Below are 18,582 nucleotides of genomic sequence, written 5' to 3' on the forward strand. Positions count from 1 at the left end.
TAGGGATCATGGGAGTTTTGGAATTCAGCCCTGTCGCATGAGCATTAAACCTCGCGATATTTAGCGCTCCACGGCGTAACCTGTCGCGATACAAACAAGTCAATTATTTTACACTAGTTCTTATGGAATTTTCAGAAAACTCGCCTTGCGATCAATGAATACGAATCAATATTATTTGAAACAAACATTTTATTGAAATTATCGTCATATTATATGAATATTAGCAAGCATGAAAAAAGAGACATTGGTATATATAATAAAAGTATAATATATTAAACATTATATTATAATACTATATGAAATGTTTAGCTCTGTAGCTTTATGTTGGATATCCTAATACACATTGTCTGATAATGTATTCAATGCTTATAATGCAAGGGCAAAGAGGGACGATTTAATTTAAAATAGCAGTGGATACCCTTGGGTAAAGAGATGTTTCCTGGAGAAAAACAATCACCAAGCATTTTCAGGGTTCTGTCTACTCTAAATGGCTGTGTAACCATGTGCTTTTAACGAGTGTGGCTTGGCTGGCTGGGTGTGTCAGTGTGTGGTTTAGGGAGTGTGGATAGTAAGATTCTTGTCGACAGCGAGAGAGCTCCAGGCCAGCATTTTTACTTTGTAGAAAATATCAGTTACAGGGTGTGATTTGATGTCCTTGCATACAATAAACTGGAATTTGTAACAATTACCATAAATGGAGTCAAACTTGTTATAGGGCATGATCTCACATGGGTAAACAATAGATAGCAGCAATAAAAAAACCAAGCATGGGAAAATAAGCGGCATGTTTATACGTGTCACACCAAAATATCATTGACACAGGACTGTGTTAATGATTATTTGCCAAATGTCATAGTCTTGCATTGGAAGCTATATAGATATCTGTATATCTAAGTTTTATACAGTGCTTATGAAAGTTGTACTAAATTTTCTTTCGTTTCTGAAGGCTACTTTAGCCATGAAGCAGCATTTAGGAAAGGGAAACTTAAGGGATGGGGTTTAGATAGTACATAGTTAACTATATACAGATATGGACCATCAAGTATCATCAGTCAACCATAAATAATATTTGGTAATGTAACAATGGCAATGTCATAATTACAAGTGGCAAAATATGACCACAAAAAGTCACAATTTATGACTCAACTATTCTGCTTCAGACACAATCCGCATGATTTTCTTTTGTTGCTTGTCCAATGCAAACATATTTTTGTAAACGTAGTTCTAACGGCATCAGTTACAAAGACCCTTTCGGAATCAACTTAATTTAATATATCGTTTTGAAATGCCGTTCTGCCCCATTATTTCAGAAGATTTATCAGATTTCATACATTGAAATAAACTGTACGCAGCATCACACAATCATCGGTTGCGCGTTCCATTGTCAGAATAGATATTCTGCCAGTTGAGTCATGTTAACTAATCAACCAGTCAACCACCAGGACCTAAACCATTGTAGACCAATTGGCAGCGTACAAGTGTACATAATCCCACAACCGCCTCAACTTGTTTTTCTTGCAATGTCTCCCAGGCTTCGCCCCTTTATTCCTAAACAAATCTGCCCACTGAATATTTGGCCACTTGCTCATGTATCGGTCAGCGTTTGTCAACGACAATATGTTCAGGTAGCTGCCCCGACCTTTCGTGGTGAATGCCCTTGCATACATTGACAAATCACCGCAAGTCAGAGTTAAGTGAGAAGAGGTTCCTCTTTAGGGCTTAAAGACGTCCTCCTGTCTGGTCGCTCCCAGCCCCTACGGATGAGCTCCAGCCTCCTGGCGAGGCAGGGAGGCAGCATGGCCGCCTTGACCAGGAGCACGCTCAGGGGGAGCAGGCAGGCCAGGACGAAGGAGGGGGGGGTGTACCACACATACTGTGCGGGATCCACCCACTTGCTCCAACCGAACACCAGGGCGTGAGCCGTGCCCAGCAGCAAGGCCGTGTAACCCAGAGACCTCTGAGGATGGGGGGGGAGGGGGGTAAAGAGTGAGTGAGTGAACTCGTTTTTTACAATGTTCTCCTACTGTCTTCAGGATGCGTTTAGTTTATTTCGATTTTTTGTAATATATAGAAATATGACCTCCTGACTCGTGTTTGAGGGTCTCATGTTGAACTCTCCACATTTGCAAAGTAAGATATATTTACACTCATGTAATCTTTGCTTATGTTTTTACTGGAAAGGTTTCAGTTACGATTTCTCCGAATTGCTATTTATGTTTTGGGACATTTTATTATTATGGGGTTTAGCATAAATTGCTGAGTAAATATTTTGCCACAATTTATATCCACCAGAAATCATTACTCCATCTAAAGCGGCCAACATTAACGGTTATTTTACAGAGGACTTCTGTTTCGGATCCCTGGTGCCTTCGCAGACGGGACTACTCCTTTTGTTCTCCTGTTCCCCACACCTTTTCCCACATTGATCGCCAACAATAGACTACAGTTTTCAGTGCACACCTGTTAACATGATGCTACTGTGACATCAATACTTTGAGACCATCCATGCCTCAGGTTCAAGTTCTTGTCACGGCCTTAAACAACACAGATGCCTGCGCGGGATGCCCCCAAGCTGTGTGTACCTGTATCCAGGTGAACTCTCTCCAGGAGAGGCTGTTGGAGATGGACGGCAGGGAGGCGACCGCGATCACGGCCAGCAGACCCAGGGTCATGATCCCCAGGGAGATGTAGATCTCCATCCGCCATACGTCCTCCGACACCCAGGCGTCTTCCCTTTTCTGCTGCACCTGAGTCGGGAGACGCCGCAGAGTTAGTTTTTTTATTCATGTCCACTTTCCCACTGGGATCAGCAAACTCGGATGGATGCCTTCTCTAGCGTTTACCGTTTTTGAGCTGTTCAATATAGTCCCTTCAACTTAACCCTAACCCTGTTCTTTATAGTCCCTTCAATTTAACCCTAACCCTGTTACATATAGTCCCTTCAACCTAACTCTAACCCTAACCCTGTTTAATATAGTCACTTCAACTTGAATATTATTGAGGAAAGGAGGAATTTAGGGAGGAAGCATGAGGTAGCATTTACAGTTACACAGGCCTTTCAGCCTTACATGCCATTGAAAACAAGTTTGCTATTCTATGAGCTGTTGGGCAACCTTGCTGGAACACAACTCTTAAAACAACACCTAAGCAACACCTCACGCAGTTTTTAAAATTCAAGGAGGAAGGTATTTTACATCATAAATGCAAATGCAAATGGAAATATACCCATTCCAAGATGGGATTATCTCTTCTATATGTTCCTTGTCAAGATCTCTCCTTTTACCCAATGTGTAATTGGGAAAAATGTCCTTTCTTTTGTAATTTGTGTCAGTGGCATTCATTATTTGTTCTGTATCCTACATTCCTTGTCATTTTTTGATCCTTTCCCTTTCTGCTTCACTCAATTGTCTGAATGAATAACAAAACAGTTGGTGGTTTGCCCACTTTCGTATAAATACATTACAAACAAAGCACTACTGAACAAATGCTGGTTGCGTGTGAAAAATTCTTAGTGAATCCATTTTGTTCAGTTGACCAGCACTGCCTGACAGACGACTGCATTGTTGTAGTCTGAAAATGTATTAACTTAACATAATGGACACAAAATCAATTCGCATTATCTTTGTTCTTTAAAAATCTTACATTTAATTAACCAACCAATGGGAAACAGCCCATTTTGTGTTTATACCTTTCTCAAAGAAAACGCCTAAAAACAAAGACACTCTTATCCTCTTCTTTGATTCTGCAATTACCAGTTCACCATTGTACTCAATTAAGTAAGGGACAAAAGAAAGAATTTACATTGGCCTATTTATTTTGTCATCTTGTGTGAGCTGTCTTTGTTGCTGTTTACATGTGTACATATACCTAGCGCTGCTGGAGCAAAGATTTAAGCGTTAATCAAAGGGAGTACATACACAAAAACAGCTTTTCTCAATGTATGTGAGTCAACAACTGTGCCTTACAACCCACCTGTTGGTATGCCCAGTTTAGCACTTTGTACCTGTAGGATCTCCTCATGGGGTAGCAGAGGCTATAGAGGGCATGAAGACAGGCCAGGTAGAAGGACAGCAGGCCGAGCTGCTTGCGTACAGACATCCAGCCCGCCAGCCATGCCGGGAAACGACGGTACTTAGTGCCTGGAAACAAGGGGAATAAACAGGAGGAGGGATGAATGACCTAGCAGTGGACAAGGAAATGAGTCAAATGCTTGGTATGAAATGTGTTTCCAAGGGAATCAAAAAACATGAAAAAAAGTCAAATGAAGTTCAGAAAAGTGTGTACTGTTCATTAAATTCTGTGTTGTTCCTCATTTTATTTCCAAAAGAGATTGCATTCAAATAGAGAGTGATGGCTCCGCTGGAAAGACTGTACCTCTGTAAAGCTGCAACATGGCCGCCAGTAAGCCGGGCAGGTATACGAGAGCCAGCAATGTGATGGATGTCCATGGCAGTGCCTTGTTCATCACAAGCACTGGCACCTGGCACAACCAGAACAAGATAATGAACAACAACAACAACAAGGAAAAGAAACAGAGTTTTACGAGGAAGAATTTGCCAAGACAATATCCAAAGCATGTAACGAAAACTAAAATCCCCTCGGATGACCCTGACTCTCTCTCTCTCGTGCCACTATCCGCACATTCAAAGTTTCCCTTCCTAGGCATCTTCCCTAGGGAGACGAGTGCGCCTGTGAAAAAGGTCTGGAGGATGCGGGGCTCACTTTGTAGAAGTTGTTCTTGCTCAACACCAAGTAGGGCTGCAGGACCTCTCGGAGAAAGGTGTAGATGAAGGTGACGGCCAGCAGCGCAAAGGTCACCCTCAGTGGCACCTGCCACTCGGGGAAGAGGGGCTGTTCCCTCGAGGGACCCCAGAGTTCCAAGGAGGAAGTTTGCCAGAGTGGGGTGGCCCCGGACCTACAGATCCCTGCAGACCCCTGGCACTGACAGTCCTGGAGGCAAGGATGCAGGGGGGGGGGGGGTTGGTACCAGGAAATCTGGTGGGGAACGTAAGTGTGCGTGTACCGTGCTAGATGGTTTGACAACACCCCCCACCCAAATACTATGGATAAGACCTGGTACCTTTGCTTCATGGCCTGTTTCTGCCATGTCTACCATTTCCTGCTGCCCCCCCTGATCTGCAGCCCCTGCACGTCGTGGAACACAGGGGCATGTCTCCATCCACCTATTTAGTAGAAAAACATTTAATATATATTTTCTTATCTGTATACACATCTATTGGTCTAGTGAAAACTGCACAGCACATTACCATGACTGAGCTGCCAGCCATGCAGCACCTCTACTATAAGTATTAGGGATGTATGTGGGAGAAAGGTCCAAAGTAAATTTGAGGTAAAAGCTGGGTTTTAATAATGAGACCTTCTCTAGGCTTAAGTAGGCTTCCATGGCTCTGTGCCTGGCCCCCTAAGAATTGAAATAACTCTAGAGCAGTGTCCACTTCAAATAACTCTGGGTTTCAAGGGCATTAAGGGCTTAGTCCGCATTAGTTGGCCATGTTTCAAAAGTCAAAGAAAATCTGGATTATTGGCCTCAGTTAATAAAAAAGTTAAACTTTTTTTTTACCGAGGAATTTGGTCTACAATTGGTTTTGGAATATGTTCATTAATCGAGGACGTTATTTATTTCTATGTCTTCTTTAAAAGTACAGTAAATTACCTTTTATCCCTTTTGCTGGTCTTGGCTGAATCGACGCGTCGATGAGTTTGAGGCTGGAATCAGCTGTTCACTCCACGTTGACAAAGTGACATCACACACGAAAGCAACTCTAATATTTGCTTGTGACCTACTACCCTACTGTCAGAATGAGGTCATCAATTTAAACTGCCTACAATTAACCATACAAAAAAAACACATTACCGGGTATGGTAAGAAACCTATGGTAATTCAAAATAAAAAGGATGTCCGCAATGTTGCGTGGCGAAAGCACGCTGACATTCGCCCTGGTCTCGTCCTTCTCCCTTCACAAACCAGAGCCTCTGAGTACTTTGTTGCACTTCAGTGAAGGGCGAACGTGGTGAGGGACAAGACCCGCCCCGAATGTCAGATTGAAGTCGTCTCCGGGGAAAACCGACCAATCATTGATCGCTTGGCAGGACGAGCCGGACAAGCCTATTTTTTCTCCTGACCTGTCCCTGACCATTGATTGCCTCTCGTTTTGGTGGTGTGTGTGTGTGTGTGTGTGTGTGTGTGTGTGTGTGTGTGTGTGTGTGTGTGTGTGTGTGTGTGTGTGTGTGTGTGTGTGTGTGTGTGTGTGTGTGTTTTATAAGGACAGGTGCAAGCAAATAAATGGTCATCCGCCAAAATCAAATTGTTTGGCCAGCAAGATTCTTCTTCAACAACTTTTATGAAACAGTCAAAACGGGAATATACAAATAAATTTGTCCCCAGTAAAGTTATAGCATAGGTAAGCCCATTAACGTATCTTGGCTCAAAGAAAGTAAGAAGAAGAGAATAAGTGTAAACTTAATCCGTCCTGTAAAGTCGTAGGCTATTTACAGGAAAGCATGAGTTTTTAAGTAATTTCGTTTAGAGGCACTAAAGTGTTGTTCCGGTATGTCTACATTTGGAAACGAGACATAATTAACATGATTTACAGATGGGTTAAATATAAAATGAAGAAATTAACTCTTCTGCAATTATCCATATCCTCTGCATAACCTAGGAATTGCTTATCTGCAGCGCCCTCTATCGGTTACTGAGTGCTTCGTTGCGTTACTGACGTCAACAACGAATCTACTTACTAAAACACGGAAAAACCATTACATCCGGGCTGGAGAAACGTTGACAAAGGTTGCTTAAGATTTATACAGAGTAGACTACAAATAATTACATAGCATCAGTCAATTCAGTGCATAATTGACAAGCACAAAGTTTATTATATGATGATACCCTTTTTTTTCATTTGGAAATCGGACATCTTTCATTCAAGTTTGATGTACTTGTAAAGAGAAATAATCATTAAAATGGAATTGAATTCATATCTCCATCAGCTCTGATACGCATTAGATTTATCTGGTAGACTACTGAAAACCTTTTGGTAACGGTGACCAGAAAGGATAAGAGAAGTCCTAGCCCATAATAACACTCATGGGTTTCCGCTAGAGGGCGCTGTAAGCTAACCTTTTCGAAGCTTTCCTCGTGTCAATTAGTAAGTAATTGAATTAAACATGATTGCTTTTCGAAGGACACATGACTGTCCTGTGATGACCCCCCCGCCCCCTTCCCTACAAAGAGACTTGAAAGTGTCTTCATGTTATTTTGCAATCCAAGGCAGAGATAGTCTGAGAGGTTGATTCTACAGCAAATACATCATGCGTCTTTTAAGTTGTTTTCTCGTGCTCGCTGTGAGCACCACCCATCTGTGCGATGCAGGGCCACTCCACGCACAGTGCAGAGCAGACTGGTAGGTTCTCGGTTTGTTATCTGTTCATTCCTACCATAATATATCATGTGTTAAGGGGCTACCCTTTTTCTCCTTAAGGATACAAGTTAGTTCTTCCCTTGCTTTAGGGCTCTACTAATAATAAATAATTTGTAGAATAGGCCCTTCACGTTATTTTCTTAGATAATAATATATAAGTATTACAATAGCATGCTGAGCATTATATTACATGTACAAACCAAGATTGTCTGTTTGCTTCCCTGGTCTAATGTTTCATTGCCCTCTCCTCTCTCTCCATTCATTTCTCTACATGTAGTTGTTTCTAAGTTTTCTCTGTTGTGAATGATGATAATATTGATCCAACTGTAGCCTTAAAGTAAGCAAACTCGTGTTTGTTTTCTCTTAAGCTCTCATTTCCATTCAAAAAGGACAATGATTTTCCTGTCCTGATATTTTCTCAATGTTTTCAATTTTGACCAAAATATCTCCAAACACATAATTTAATTATATGACCTTTCTTTTAGGTCCAATTATGTTTATTGGTGGCCAGTCCTCCAAAGACAATGATGCTATTCACATTCATTTTGAATCAATGGAAAATGTCACAAGAATAGGTTGCAGTTCGAAATAGAGGGAAATGTAAAACACACACACACTCACACACACGCACACGCACACACACACACACGCACACGCACACGCACACACACACACACACACACACACACACACACACACACACACACACACATTCTACCTGGAACACTTAAATAGGATTCAAATAAAGTGTTTACGTTTTAAATGTACCCAATATATTAAATAAACTCCAAAGTCAACAATTAGGGTGAAGATTACAACCAGGCCGCTTGAATGTTGTGGGGTCATCGATGAGCATATGGTTTCAATGAGCTTCACTTACTACGATGTAGAGATCTTGACTCAATTCTTAGGTGGATCTTGTCTTGAAGATCATAAATGATGTCCAAAGCAACTGTGTTTCTGTAATGTCTCCTCTGACTCCTGCATGAATTTAACAAAACATTAAACAGACAGCAGCACTAGGAAAGATTTCTGAGACAATGGGCTGGGGTACTTTGAGTGGCCTAAATGAATCAAACCTTTAGATTAATCGACTTTGCCTCCATCATAACACAAACAGGTTTAATAACAGTTTAATAGTTGCTTTAAAGCTTAAAAACATACACAAATAAATGTAATAAATACTACATGACTGTAGACAATGTAAAACATTTTACGAGAAATAAACTTGCTATTAAATAGAACTACAGCTTAAATTCGTTCATTTAAAATTTTGCAATGCAACACATATTACCATTTTCATTTTTTGACATTTGTAAAGATTAATCGACATTTAATAACGTTCCCTCCGACAAATTTTAATGGTGGTTGATTCTGTTTGTTTGCATAGTTTAATATCCACTGTTCAAAACCAAAGTCTTTGAACATACCTGCAACCGAAGTAGCTTATTTCTTCTCACTTTATTCTGCCCCTGATGCCCTTTTGGGGGCCGTTTTCTTCTTTTCACGGCCCCTAAAAGCTATGCTACCAACAACTCTGAGGTGGTCTGCTGGCACCGAAACACCACCAACAACAACAACAACAACAACAACTCTCACTCGATTCTGAGGGGGAATATATTTATGTATATATGCGTCCACTGGTGTACAAAGTCGTCAGGCCTCGCAACAGTTATTATTATAGCTTTCAATGTTAGTTTTTCTTTGGCACTGAGTATGCTCCCCTGGCGGACTAGTGATCCATCCCACCCCCCCAGCGTGTGTCAAGTGTACGCAGCGGCGCCCTAACAACATTGACCAATAGATGGGGCTGTTTCATTTGCAATGGCGACCAAAGACAAGTTATTATAAAGTAACACAGGATTTGGTAAGGTAAAAGCCACTATTGCCTTGAAATATAAACAACGAGAAAACCACATCTGTGAAGGCTAACGGTTGTAGATGTTGTCTTTGTCAGGTACTTTGGGATACGCTGTCAAACAGTCTATGAAGCCCTCGTTTCACAGATTAAGAAATGGCAAGGCAGAGATGGATGCAAGATGGGTGGGCAGAGATGCCTTTACAAAGTAAGGCCATACATGTTTCTGTCTGTCTTTCTGTCTGTCTGTCTGTCTGTCTGTCTGTCTGTCTGTCTGTCTGTCTGTCTGTCTGTCTGTCTGTCTGTCTGTCTGTCTGTCTGTCTGTCTGTCTGTCTGTCTGTCTGTCTGTCTGTCTGTCTGTCTGTCTGTCTGTCTGTCTGTCTGTCTGTCTGTCTGTCTGTCTTTCTTGGGCAAATTCCATTTTGTCACTTGTGAAAACATGGAAATCTGAGATTTGTAATCATAAGTGCATTCATAGTTATTTTGTTGGTGATATATTTAGTTATATGTACGTAAACATATATTAATATATACATATATACATAGATATGTATGTATGTATGTATGTATGTGCGTGTGCGTGTGTGTGTGTCTGTCTGTGTTACTGTTATGACAGTTTTAGATAAAATAGTCACTGACTGGATGGCGGGCTATTGTTGCCACGGCTCCTAACACCTTGTGATCCACAGCTCAAGTCCTCCTCGGTCCACTTCATAGCTGCCAAGCACACCTCACCCTTACGGGGAAACGTTGATGACATCAATTTCCGGCTGGTCTCCTATCCATTCATCGTCAGTTGCCGCGTCTCGGTAACTCACTTGTAAAGCCTCTTTCTCCCCCCCAAAAAATGAGATAGATGAATAGGTGTCGTTTTCAAATAGCCACACTTGATCGTGGGATCGTTGCTTGAGAGACAAGCAACCTACAAGGCCATTGTTTTTACTTTCCTATTGATCTCTTCAACCTGTTTTCTCACCGTATACCTGTCTGCCTGTGTACCTGTCTGCCTTTATTCCTACTTTCTAATCCTACGCATCTCAGCTTTCTTAAAAATGCACAAACTCTCCACACATTATCCCTTCATTAATATTACTTACAGAAAGTACCTTTTGGAAGGATTTTTTCAGGAAAGGTCACCAACTATTCAAACTATTCTACCCTCTTTAAATCTCCATTCCTCTCACCACAATCTATAAGTGAACACAAACAACGCATAAAAAACCCCGCATGCATTGGACAATGTGCCAGTGTAACCTTTACACATGACAAAGCTCAGGTTCAGGTTTCACACACTTTCAGCTCCCCCCATCATTATCTTTCTCTTTGTCTTTCATGCCCCTGACACAATGGCGCTTACTATTTCCTGCTACTGTTGTTGTTTTGAAAGTTTACAGTCCGATAGTGAACCCTCTTCCTCCCCTATAGGCCATGTCGGTGTCCGAGAGCTGGTACCGAGTTAAAGACCACGGCGCCAATTACTGTAACCTGTACAACCTCATGGAGGGTGAGTTCAGGACTGTAACCCTTGTTTAGGTTCCCATTCCCATTTTGAAAGGTGAAAATTCGCAACGTGGTGTGTATGTACATGACATCATCACCTCGTTGGGAAAGAGGCGGGCCAGAGAGTTGGTGACGGTGGATGCCTCTGAATCACCAAAAGATACACAGAGTGGACCAATCTGTAACATTTTCTCCAGAAATATTTGCTCAATGAGCCATTGCAACCGCGGCCTTTGAGCGACTTTTTCTTTTACATTTTTGTGGATGAGTTAGTGAGCTGCTCACCATCTCCGTATCCCTTTATAATCCACAGGGAGTGGGTTGACCCAGGCCAGTGGTTACAGAGAGGTCACCAGTGACTTCATGTGCACGCAGCGCTCCACTGCCAACTGCACTGTCTACTAGCGCTAGCACTGCCCAACAGAGGCCACCGCTTCATCATGACGTCTTCTGTTGAACTCTTTAAAATATCTAAATGAAAAATTAGAAATGTAATTATTTCGTTTTTTTGGTTGAATCCGCTATATCCGTCATGCATTTTAGTCAAAATATACATTTCAAAAAGTCTCTCAGTAAATAGTTTGATGGTACTGAAGTGTTTTTTGGCAACAGGGTAGCAGAATAAAATAATGAGGATTACAAGTCTAATTTTATAAAGGATACGCTTTCACACCTTCAACTTTTGCTAACTTCTGTTCTCATTTTGGAATATTGCTCAGCCTTCGTGGCCTATTTTGCTTCTTTTTGTCTAATTATGAGTTACTGTGATTGTGAATCAAAGTTATATCATATTTTAAGATTAAGTCCTCCATGTATCGAAATGTCGATGATGTTTAATTAAGTGTATGCATTTCATAGATTTAAACGGATTGACCAGACATCTGTCAATTGTAATTTGTCTAACTGCCCCGGAGTCAGACGAGTTGTTTAGTTCCAAATTCTTCATTGTGAGTCTACTGTAACTCTGCAAGTTACAGAAGACGCACAATGTCTACTGTAACTTGCAGAGTTACAGTAGCCTAGCTCCTGTTCATGCGATTGGGATACTCTATGAATTACTTTACAACGATTTCTAAATTGTATTTGTGTTCTGAAAAGTTGCTTATTCAAAACGAGTGCCGTTAACAGCACAAAAGAATCTAAGTTTGTCCACAAATAAACAGATAAGAGGAGGCAGCGTGACATGTCTTTCTCCACATTGAATTTTTTTCCAGAATAGATACTTAATAAGACGATTATGTGATTATATGATTACAATAAAAAAGTTTTATTAATAATAACAGACGTAGCGCATTCACTTTAAATACTACCCATCCAGGCCTTATTGATGTCATTATTTACGAGAGAGTGAGAGAGAGACCGAAAGACAGACAGAGAAGGTAGAGAAAAAGAGCTCTCAGCCTTTGTGTGTGGAGCACAGGCTAGCTTTTATTAAGGGAGCAATATGCTCATCTGGGCTTCACCATCCATCACTCTGGACCGGACAGTGTCTCCTTTCGGCTCTCTGGTGCCTCTCTCCTGTTTTCCTCGGCTCAAGTGAAATCGGCCTGGACCACACAGTTACACACTGCATCAACACGGAATGACAATGCAATCAAACCCTCAATACATCGCCTGAAACACACACACACACACACACACACACACACACACACACACACACACACACACACACACACACACACACACACACACACACACACACACACTCAGGTCAATAGCATTCCAAGGGTGTGAATTATCTTTCGATAACCAGACACCTCTGTCTTTCACAGTTCAGAATCAATGAGCTACAGATCCAGCATTAATAACAACGGTCAAATAATACTATCGACCAGATGTTTCCCTTGACTTCGCTAAGTCGGGGGTGGGGATGCGGCCTAGTACATTATTTTCAATAATGGCATGCCCTGACGTGGTTTAATCCTTACTTTTTGTGAATGTTCTTTGAGCATAAAATGTTTGACAGCAAATTGAAACTGAAAACGGAATAAAGCTTACTAGAGATTGGCAATGCATTGTCTCGAAATGTAGAGTGGGCTTCAACACTGCTGTTAAGACTGCTCCACTTCAACCCAGTATTTACATCAGACTATGAATGGGGTCTAGCAGGAGTAGGACTGACTTCAGAATAGCCTGGGCTCTCAGAGATCACTTTTAATTGACAGTTTTCTGTTTGGTTGACAGTTTTTCTCATTTTTTTTCTTAAACGGCCCTGTCCATGTTCGCATGTGAATGTGTTTCATTCTGTTAGAATCTGTCCAATTTGAGTTGCTGCTCTTTAAATGCGCAACGCATTACTGCTCATGCCAATGTTGTTCATCAGAGTATAAAATGAAACCGGTTCTAATGTTGGCCGTTATTACGTTTTACTTTAAAACAAGCCCGAAAAAATACAAGGCGCGCACAGTGACTGAGAGGTCATTGACTGACTAGCGTGACCAGCCGAGTAACACACTCACACACACACACCCTCATGCACGCACACACACACTCACACATGCCCAAACGCGTGCACGCTCACACATCCACTTGTCAACACACACACACACACACACACACACACACACACACACACACACACACACACACACACACACACACACACACACACACACACACACACACACACACACAAGCACCTTTCTCTCTTCTCTCATTTCTTTTTTCCACTCCCCCCCCCCTGTCTGTCTCTCCCTCCCTCTCCTTCTCTGTCTGTTAGCCTTGCTCTTAGTTAAACTCTGTTCGTCTCTCTCTTTAGTTGAAAGGCCACTGCCAAATCCTTCCCAAACCAATTAGAGTGTGTGTAGGGCCCTCCGGGGCCCCCGCGGTGACAGTGCTGGTCTGGAGTGGCAGGGGGGTGGGGATCGGAGGAAGCAATCACACTCGGCGGTATTGAACAATATCAGAGAGCAGCAACAATAGCAGGCGATAAATCAAGCCCGGGGGCTGCGACCAGGCGTTTGACTGGCTGTATGCTGAGATCTCAAGGACAAACACGCTCACAGGAACACACACGCACGTTCACCACACGCACACACGCACACGCACACGCACACACACACACACACACACACACACACACTTGTGGTTACCAGAGCATGTCGTATACAAACATTTAAATACATGGGGTAACCTCTCCATTTACATCTCCCTCGCCCTTCCTTACAGAAAGGCACATCAAATAGACCTAAGTACCCGCATGCACGGAGAACAGAAACACACTCACACACACCAGACACGCTGTAGGCGAGTCATGTCTGGGCGGACCTATAGCCTAACGACTTTGTCATCGATGGGGGCATAAGCAACATGAGATCTGAATGGGGTTGGTTCATTAGGTGGGCTCCTAAGGCAGTTGCTATTAAGCACTGTGTGTGGACAGAGGGAGAGCGGGAAGAGAAAGGAGGGGGACGGAAGAGGGAGGGAGAGGAGCGATAGGGTGGAGAGGTAGAAGAGGGAGGAAAGGGAGAGGGGGCGAGGAGAAGGAGAGGGAGAGGTAGAGGGAGAGGTAAAGGGGGGAGGTAAAGGGAGATGGGGAGGGGAGAGGAGGAGGTAGAGGTAGAGGACAATGGATAGGTAGAAGAGAGAAATAAAGGAGAGAGAGGGAGACGGATGGGTAGGGAGGGAGGATAGCGAGCGGAGGGAGAGCGAGAGCCAGGAGGGAGATGCAGAGGAGAGGGAGAAGCGTAGGGAGAGGGAGAGGAGGGAGAGATGGAGAGGAGAGGGAGGCGAGGGAGACGAGGGAGACGAAAATGAGAGAGGGAAAGGGAGAGAGGAGGGAGCATCGGTCTCCCCCCCCTGGACCAGAGGGAGCCCAGTGCCAGCTCAGATCCATCACTCAAGCGCCCGGCCAGCTCATTAGCCCTGACAGAACACAAGCTTAGTCTGAGGGATAGGGGTGTGGGGGGGCTGGGCGTGTGTGTGTGTGTGTGTGTGTGTGTGTGTGTGTGTGTGTGTGTGTGTGTGTGTGTGTGTGTGTGTGTGTGTGTGTGTGTAAAAGAGGATCACAAGTTTCCACGCAGCGCCGCCGGAGATCGTGGGGCTGCGGCTGCCGTCGCCGTGACGATCGGAGAGATGAGATGTTGTCTCGGACGTCTCCTCGTCTCGGTCTCAATCGCCGTCTGACGCCGCACGCCGCACGCCGCTGCTGTCACGGGAGTTAATTGCTTACATCGATGTGTGTGTGTAGCTGTATATGTGTGTATCTGTGTGTGTGTAGGTGTGTGTAGATGTGTGTTTGTGTGTGTGTGTGTTGGTGTGTTAAGGTGCGTGAATGTGTGTGTGTGTGTGTGTGTGTGAAGGTGTGTGTGTGTTTGGTTGGTTGTGTAGGTGAGTCGGTGTGTGTGTGTGTGTGTGTGTGTGTGTGTGTGTGTGTGTGTGTGTGTGTGTGTGTTTAGGTGTGTGTGACTGTGTGTGTGTGTGTGTGTGTGTGTGTGTGTGTGTGTGTGTGTGTGTGTGTGTGTGTGTGTGTGTGTGTGTGTGTGTGTGTTCAGCAGCGTTGATGTCAGCTTGAAGCTGAAGAAAAGTGTTTATGAGTGCAATGAAGGCAATTCCCCACCTGAGGGTGTATACACACATGTACGCCTACCTCAATCTGTATTCATGGTACACTTTACTCAGTGCTATTTAAATGCATTATACATTATGGAGATATACTTCTACGTCTATATTTATTTATTTATATTTTTTCATATATTTGTTTATATATATTTTCTTATGTATTTATTTATAAATAACAATTCCCCAGCTTTACTAGGCCTTTGGCAGTGGAGTAAAGATGAGGGCAGGGGTGTGAGAGTTTAAGCTGTCAGCCCTAAGGTAGGATTTCACAATGGCTTTTCTCTCACAAACACTTGTGTTTGTGAGTGTGAAATGCAAACACATACAGCCTACGCTTATAAAGTAGAAGGGAAACAAAATAGGGGAACCTAAACCTTGTGGTCAGACTACTGGTGTTTGTGGTCCACCTTCTACGACGGTATGATGCTCATATCCACGACGGCTACAGGTGGTTCGCGCTGACAGTTCAGTCTATTGACGTTGCTCTCTCACATTATATTATATTATTATATTGAGTTGATTTTATTTTGGCGAACTAAATAGTTGAACATGTTAATGAAAAAACATGCTGGGACACAGGCTTAACTTAACTGCTTGGTCGAACCATGGTTGGATTCGGATTGTCCTTCGAGAGCTATTCCCCTGGCGCTTCCTGCAAAAATCTCCAGATTTCTTCCTTGACCTCCATTGTGCTGATTGTCAAGGTTCCTATAGTCAAGCTGCCCCACGCGCTCGATACATCAATGTATCCGTACCGTCAAGGTTTTAGCCATTCATCAACGACCTCAAAATATCACACTCAAGTAAAAGGCCTAGAAACACCTTCCCTTACCTACAGCACTTTTGCGATAAAAATAGTGACACGTCGCCCAGTTTTATCAAACAGGAACATAAAGAAACGGTCTTGGACCACTGTTCATCGCATACTTAACAATGCAGCCATCTTCATTTCATGCAAGAAGCCTCCCATCTCCCTTACCGTTAATCAGCAGGCTCTTCCCTGAAATGTGATCTTAAAAAGGCTTTGCATAAAAGTCTATAGGAGACTGCTTAATGGAAAACGCCAGTGCTTTAAGCACAACCATATAGCTTGACACTACAAGCACACGTTGATTGTTTGGCGACAGCAAAACAGGTGTGACTGATACGTCCAGCGGAGGCACGGCAGCCAGGGGGCCTCATGCCTGATTGGAATGACTATAGCTCGAATAACGCTCCCATGAATACGCTCTGGGATATAGTTTTCATATGTGCTCGGTGGGCTTTAATGTGTTTTCTTAACCGACTCATAAACATTTCCAAAGCCTTCATCATTTTGGAATGTCACCGAAGTGTTCCGCCCGCGGAATCCCAGTTTAATCTCAGCGGCCCGCGCGGGCGACCATCTCCCACTCTGGCATTGATTTATGCCCCGTTTGATGCGAGCCAAATGATGGCGCGAGGACGGTCAACCGTTGGGCGGATGTCGGCAACAGGTAAAGATAATGATAACCGTTGCGATTAGAATGCAGGCAACCCATCCCCCCACTTCCCCCCCTCCCCCTTCCAGCGAGGGCCACCATTGCACATTCAATCAACCGCTCGATTGGCAAGAGTGTGATATCACCGATCTCCTCGCACATCGCGGGGGGGCCTTAATGAAATACTTCTCTCTCTCTCTCCCCGCTGCTGTCGCTCTGTCTCTCTCCATCACACGCATGTTTCATCTAGAGCGATCTGTAATGGTTCGGAGAGGAAGATGCATAATTATGTGCTCAAATATTAATCTGCGCCGCGAGAGACAGAGCAATGACTCATCAACGCGACGGTTGGTCCGTCGTTTTGCATTTCGCCCCGACACAAGGGCCCCTCCTCCTTCAGCGCAGCCCCGCCTGATTACAAAGACGAATCAATGAGAGCTGGGCGTTAAGGAGACAACCTCAGCGGCCTCTGGGTGGACGGGTTACATGTGGGCGTCTTGTAACGATCAACCATTGCATTGCTGACCTCAATCTGGCCAGATTGGGCAGGAATTCTGGCCCAATCTGGCAACACTGCCTGGAAGAGAATGAAGAAAGGTTGAACGTCTATCTCACTTCCCAATCAATGCTGCCATTGTGAATGATCGAGTTATGTTGCTTATTGTTTGGGTAGCTGCTTGTATGTATCTGTGATCATCCAAGTGGGGGATGACTGTAAAAAAGCCAAAAAAGAAAAGCAAAATGATCGGAGTAAAGCTGAGCCTGATGACTTCTGGGCATGCAGAGTTAAATATGTGTGTCTTTCTTGCGTGAATAGATGAGGCTTGATTTAAGATGGATCTCACGCACCTCAGCTTTTCTCTCAATGCCAAAGTTGTGCACTTTAGGAGTCTTGTTCTTGTATTATATTCATTCATGCATGACAAAACAACTGTTTCCTTAAATGCAATGAGTGTGTGTGTGTGTGTGTGTGTGTGTGTGTGTGTGTGTGTGTGTGTGTGTGTGTGTGTGTGTGTGTGTGTGTGTGTGTGTTCTTTTCATACAAAATATATGCAAATAAAGAGAGCAATTATCAACATTGACGCTGATGGGCCTAATAACGAATAATAAATGACTTGTCTTGTTAAAATAAAGTCAATAGTCAACAGTTTTGTCTTAGAAAACAAAGTAAAATGTTGACTTATTATATAGCCGACATAAGCTGTGCACCAATATGAATATAAACAGATTATGATTGTTACCCAAGTGCTGGTACCCTCACTGTGACCGTATGTCTTCAGGCACAACCATGGCCTTTTCCCTTAGCGTCTGGTGGAATGTACAACGCAGTCACTTAACTCATAAATAAGGGCTGCCGGGGGTACTTTACTCTCTTGTTGTGTCCAAATCAATATTTGTAGCAGCCCAAGCTGTGGTTGTCACTGAATTAGCATTACAGCGTTTGCCGGGAAAATACAGAGGGCCGAGGGTTCCAGCTGGCCCGTCTGATAGGTGAGGTTACTACAAATAGATCATCGACTCGGCCATTAGTGGCAGACAAAGCGTGGCACAAACACACCTTAGAAGTCATGCTCCACGAATTAAGAGTCTCCATTAAAAACACCTGCGTGTTCTCTCTCTCTCTCTCTCTCTCTCTCTCTCTCTCTCTCTCTCTCTCTCTCTCTCTCTCTCTCTCTCTCTCTCTCTCTCTCTCTCTCTCTCTCTCTCTCTCTCTCTCTCCTATAAGTCACTGGCCAACCATGGTCTTGAATACCTTCCACA

General features: G+C 43.4%; 2 protein-coding genes across 2 annotated transcripts; one reads left to right on the forward strand and one right to left on the reverse strand.

Moving 5' to 3' along the window:
* Window positions 1–203: 203 nt before the first annotated feature.
* Window positions 204–6,013, reverse strand: LOC130377243 (metalloreductase STEAP1-like). The gene is made up of 7 exons (XM_056584279.1): window positions 5,675–6,013; window positions 5,081–5,183; window positions 4,723–4,950; window positions 4,375–4,480; window positions 3,973–4,139; window positions 2,583–2,747; window positions 204–1,957 (listed from the first exon to the last, which is right to left on the reverse strand). The coding sequence occupies exons 2-7, from the start codon at window positions 5,177–5,179 to the stop codon at window positions 1,691–1,693; spliced, it is 1,032 nt and encodes a 343-aa protein (XP_056440254.1). The 5' UTR covers window positions 5,180–5,183; window positions 5,675–6,013; the 3' UTR covers window positions 204–1,690.
* A 1,241-nt stretch (window positions 6,014–7,254) lies between these two features.
* Window positions 7,255–12,025, forward strand: LOC130377531 (uncharacterized). The gene is made up of 5 exons (XM_056584687.1): window positions 7,255–7,421; window positions 9,397–9,505; window positions 9,988–10,107; window positions 10,724–10,802; window positions 11,112–12,025. The coding sequence occupies exons 1-5, from the start codon at window positions 7,330–7,332 to the stop codon at window positions 11,201–11,203; spliced, it is 492 nt and encodes a 163-aa protein (XP_056440662.1). The 5' UTR covers window positions 7,255–7,329; the 3' UTR covers window positions 11,204–12,025.
* The last annotated feature ends 6,557 nt before the right edge of the window (window positions 12,026–18,582 follow it).

Source organism: Gadus chalcogrammus, chromosome 23 (assembly GCF_026213295.1).
Source record: "Gadus chalcogrammus isolate NIFS_2021 chromosome 23, NIFS_Gcha_1.0, whole genome shotgun sequence".
Lineage (NCBI taxonomy): Eukaryota > Metazoa > Chordata > Actinopteri > Gadiformes > Gadidae > Gadus > Gadus chalcogrammus.

Bases quoted from the DNA above. Each gene is read 5' to 3' on its own strand.
- LOC130377243 (XM_056584279.1), bottom strand. From the start codon at position 5,179: ATGGAGACATGCCCCTGTGTTCCACGACGTGCAGGGGCTGCAGATCAG. The intron at 4,951-5,080 runs GTACCAGGTCTT...CCTTGCCTCCAG, and splicing joins AAACAGGCCATGAAGCAAAG to GACTGTCAGTGCCAGGGGTC. The intron at 1,958-2,582 runs GTACACACAGCT...CCCCATCCTCAG, and splicing joins GAGAGTTCACCTGGATACAG to AGGTCTCTGGGTTACACGGC.
- LOC130377531 (XM_056584687.1), top strand. From the start codon at position 7,330: ATGCGTCTTTTAAGTTGTTTTCTCGTGCTCGCTGTGAGCACCACCCAT. The intron at 7,422-9,396 runs GTAGGTTCTCGG...TGTCTTTGTCAG, and splicing joins GCACAGTGCAGAGCAGACTG to GTACTTTGGGATACGCTGTC. The intron at 10,803-11,111 runs GTGAGTTCAGGA...TATAATCCACAG, and splicing joins CCTGTACAACCTCATGGAGG to GGAGTGGGTTGACCCAGGCC.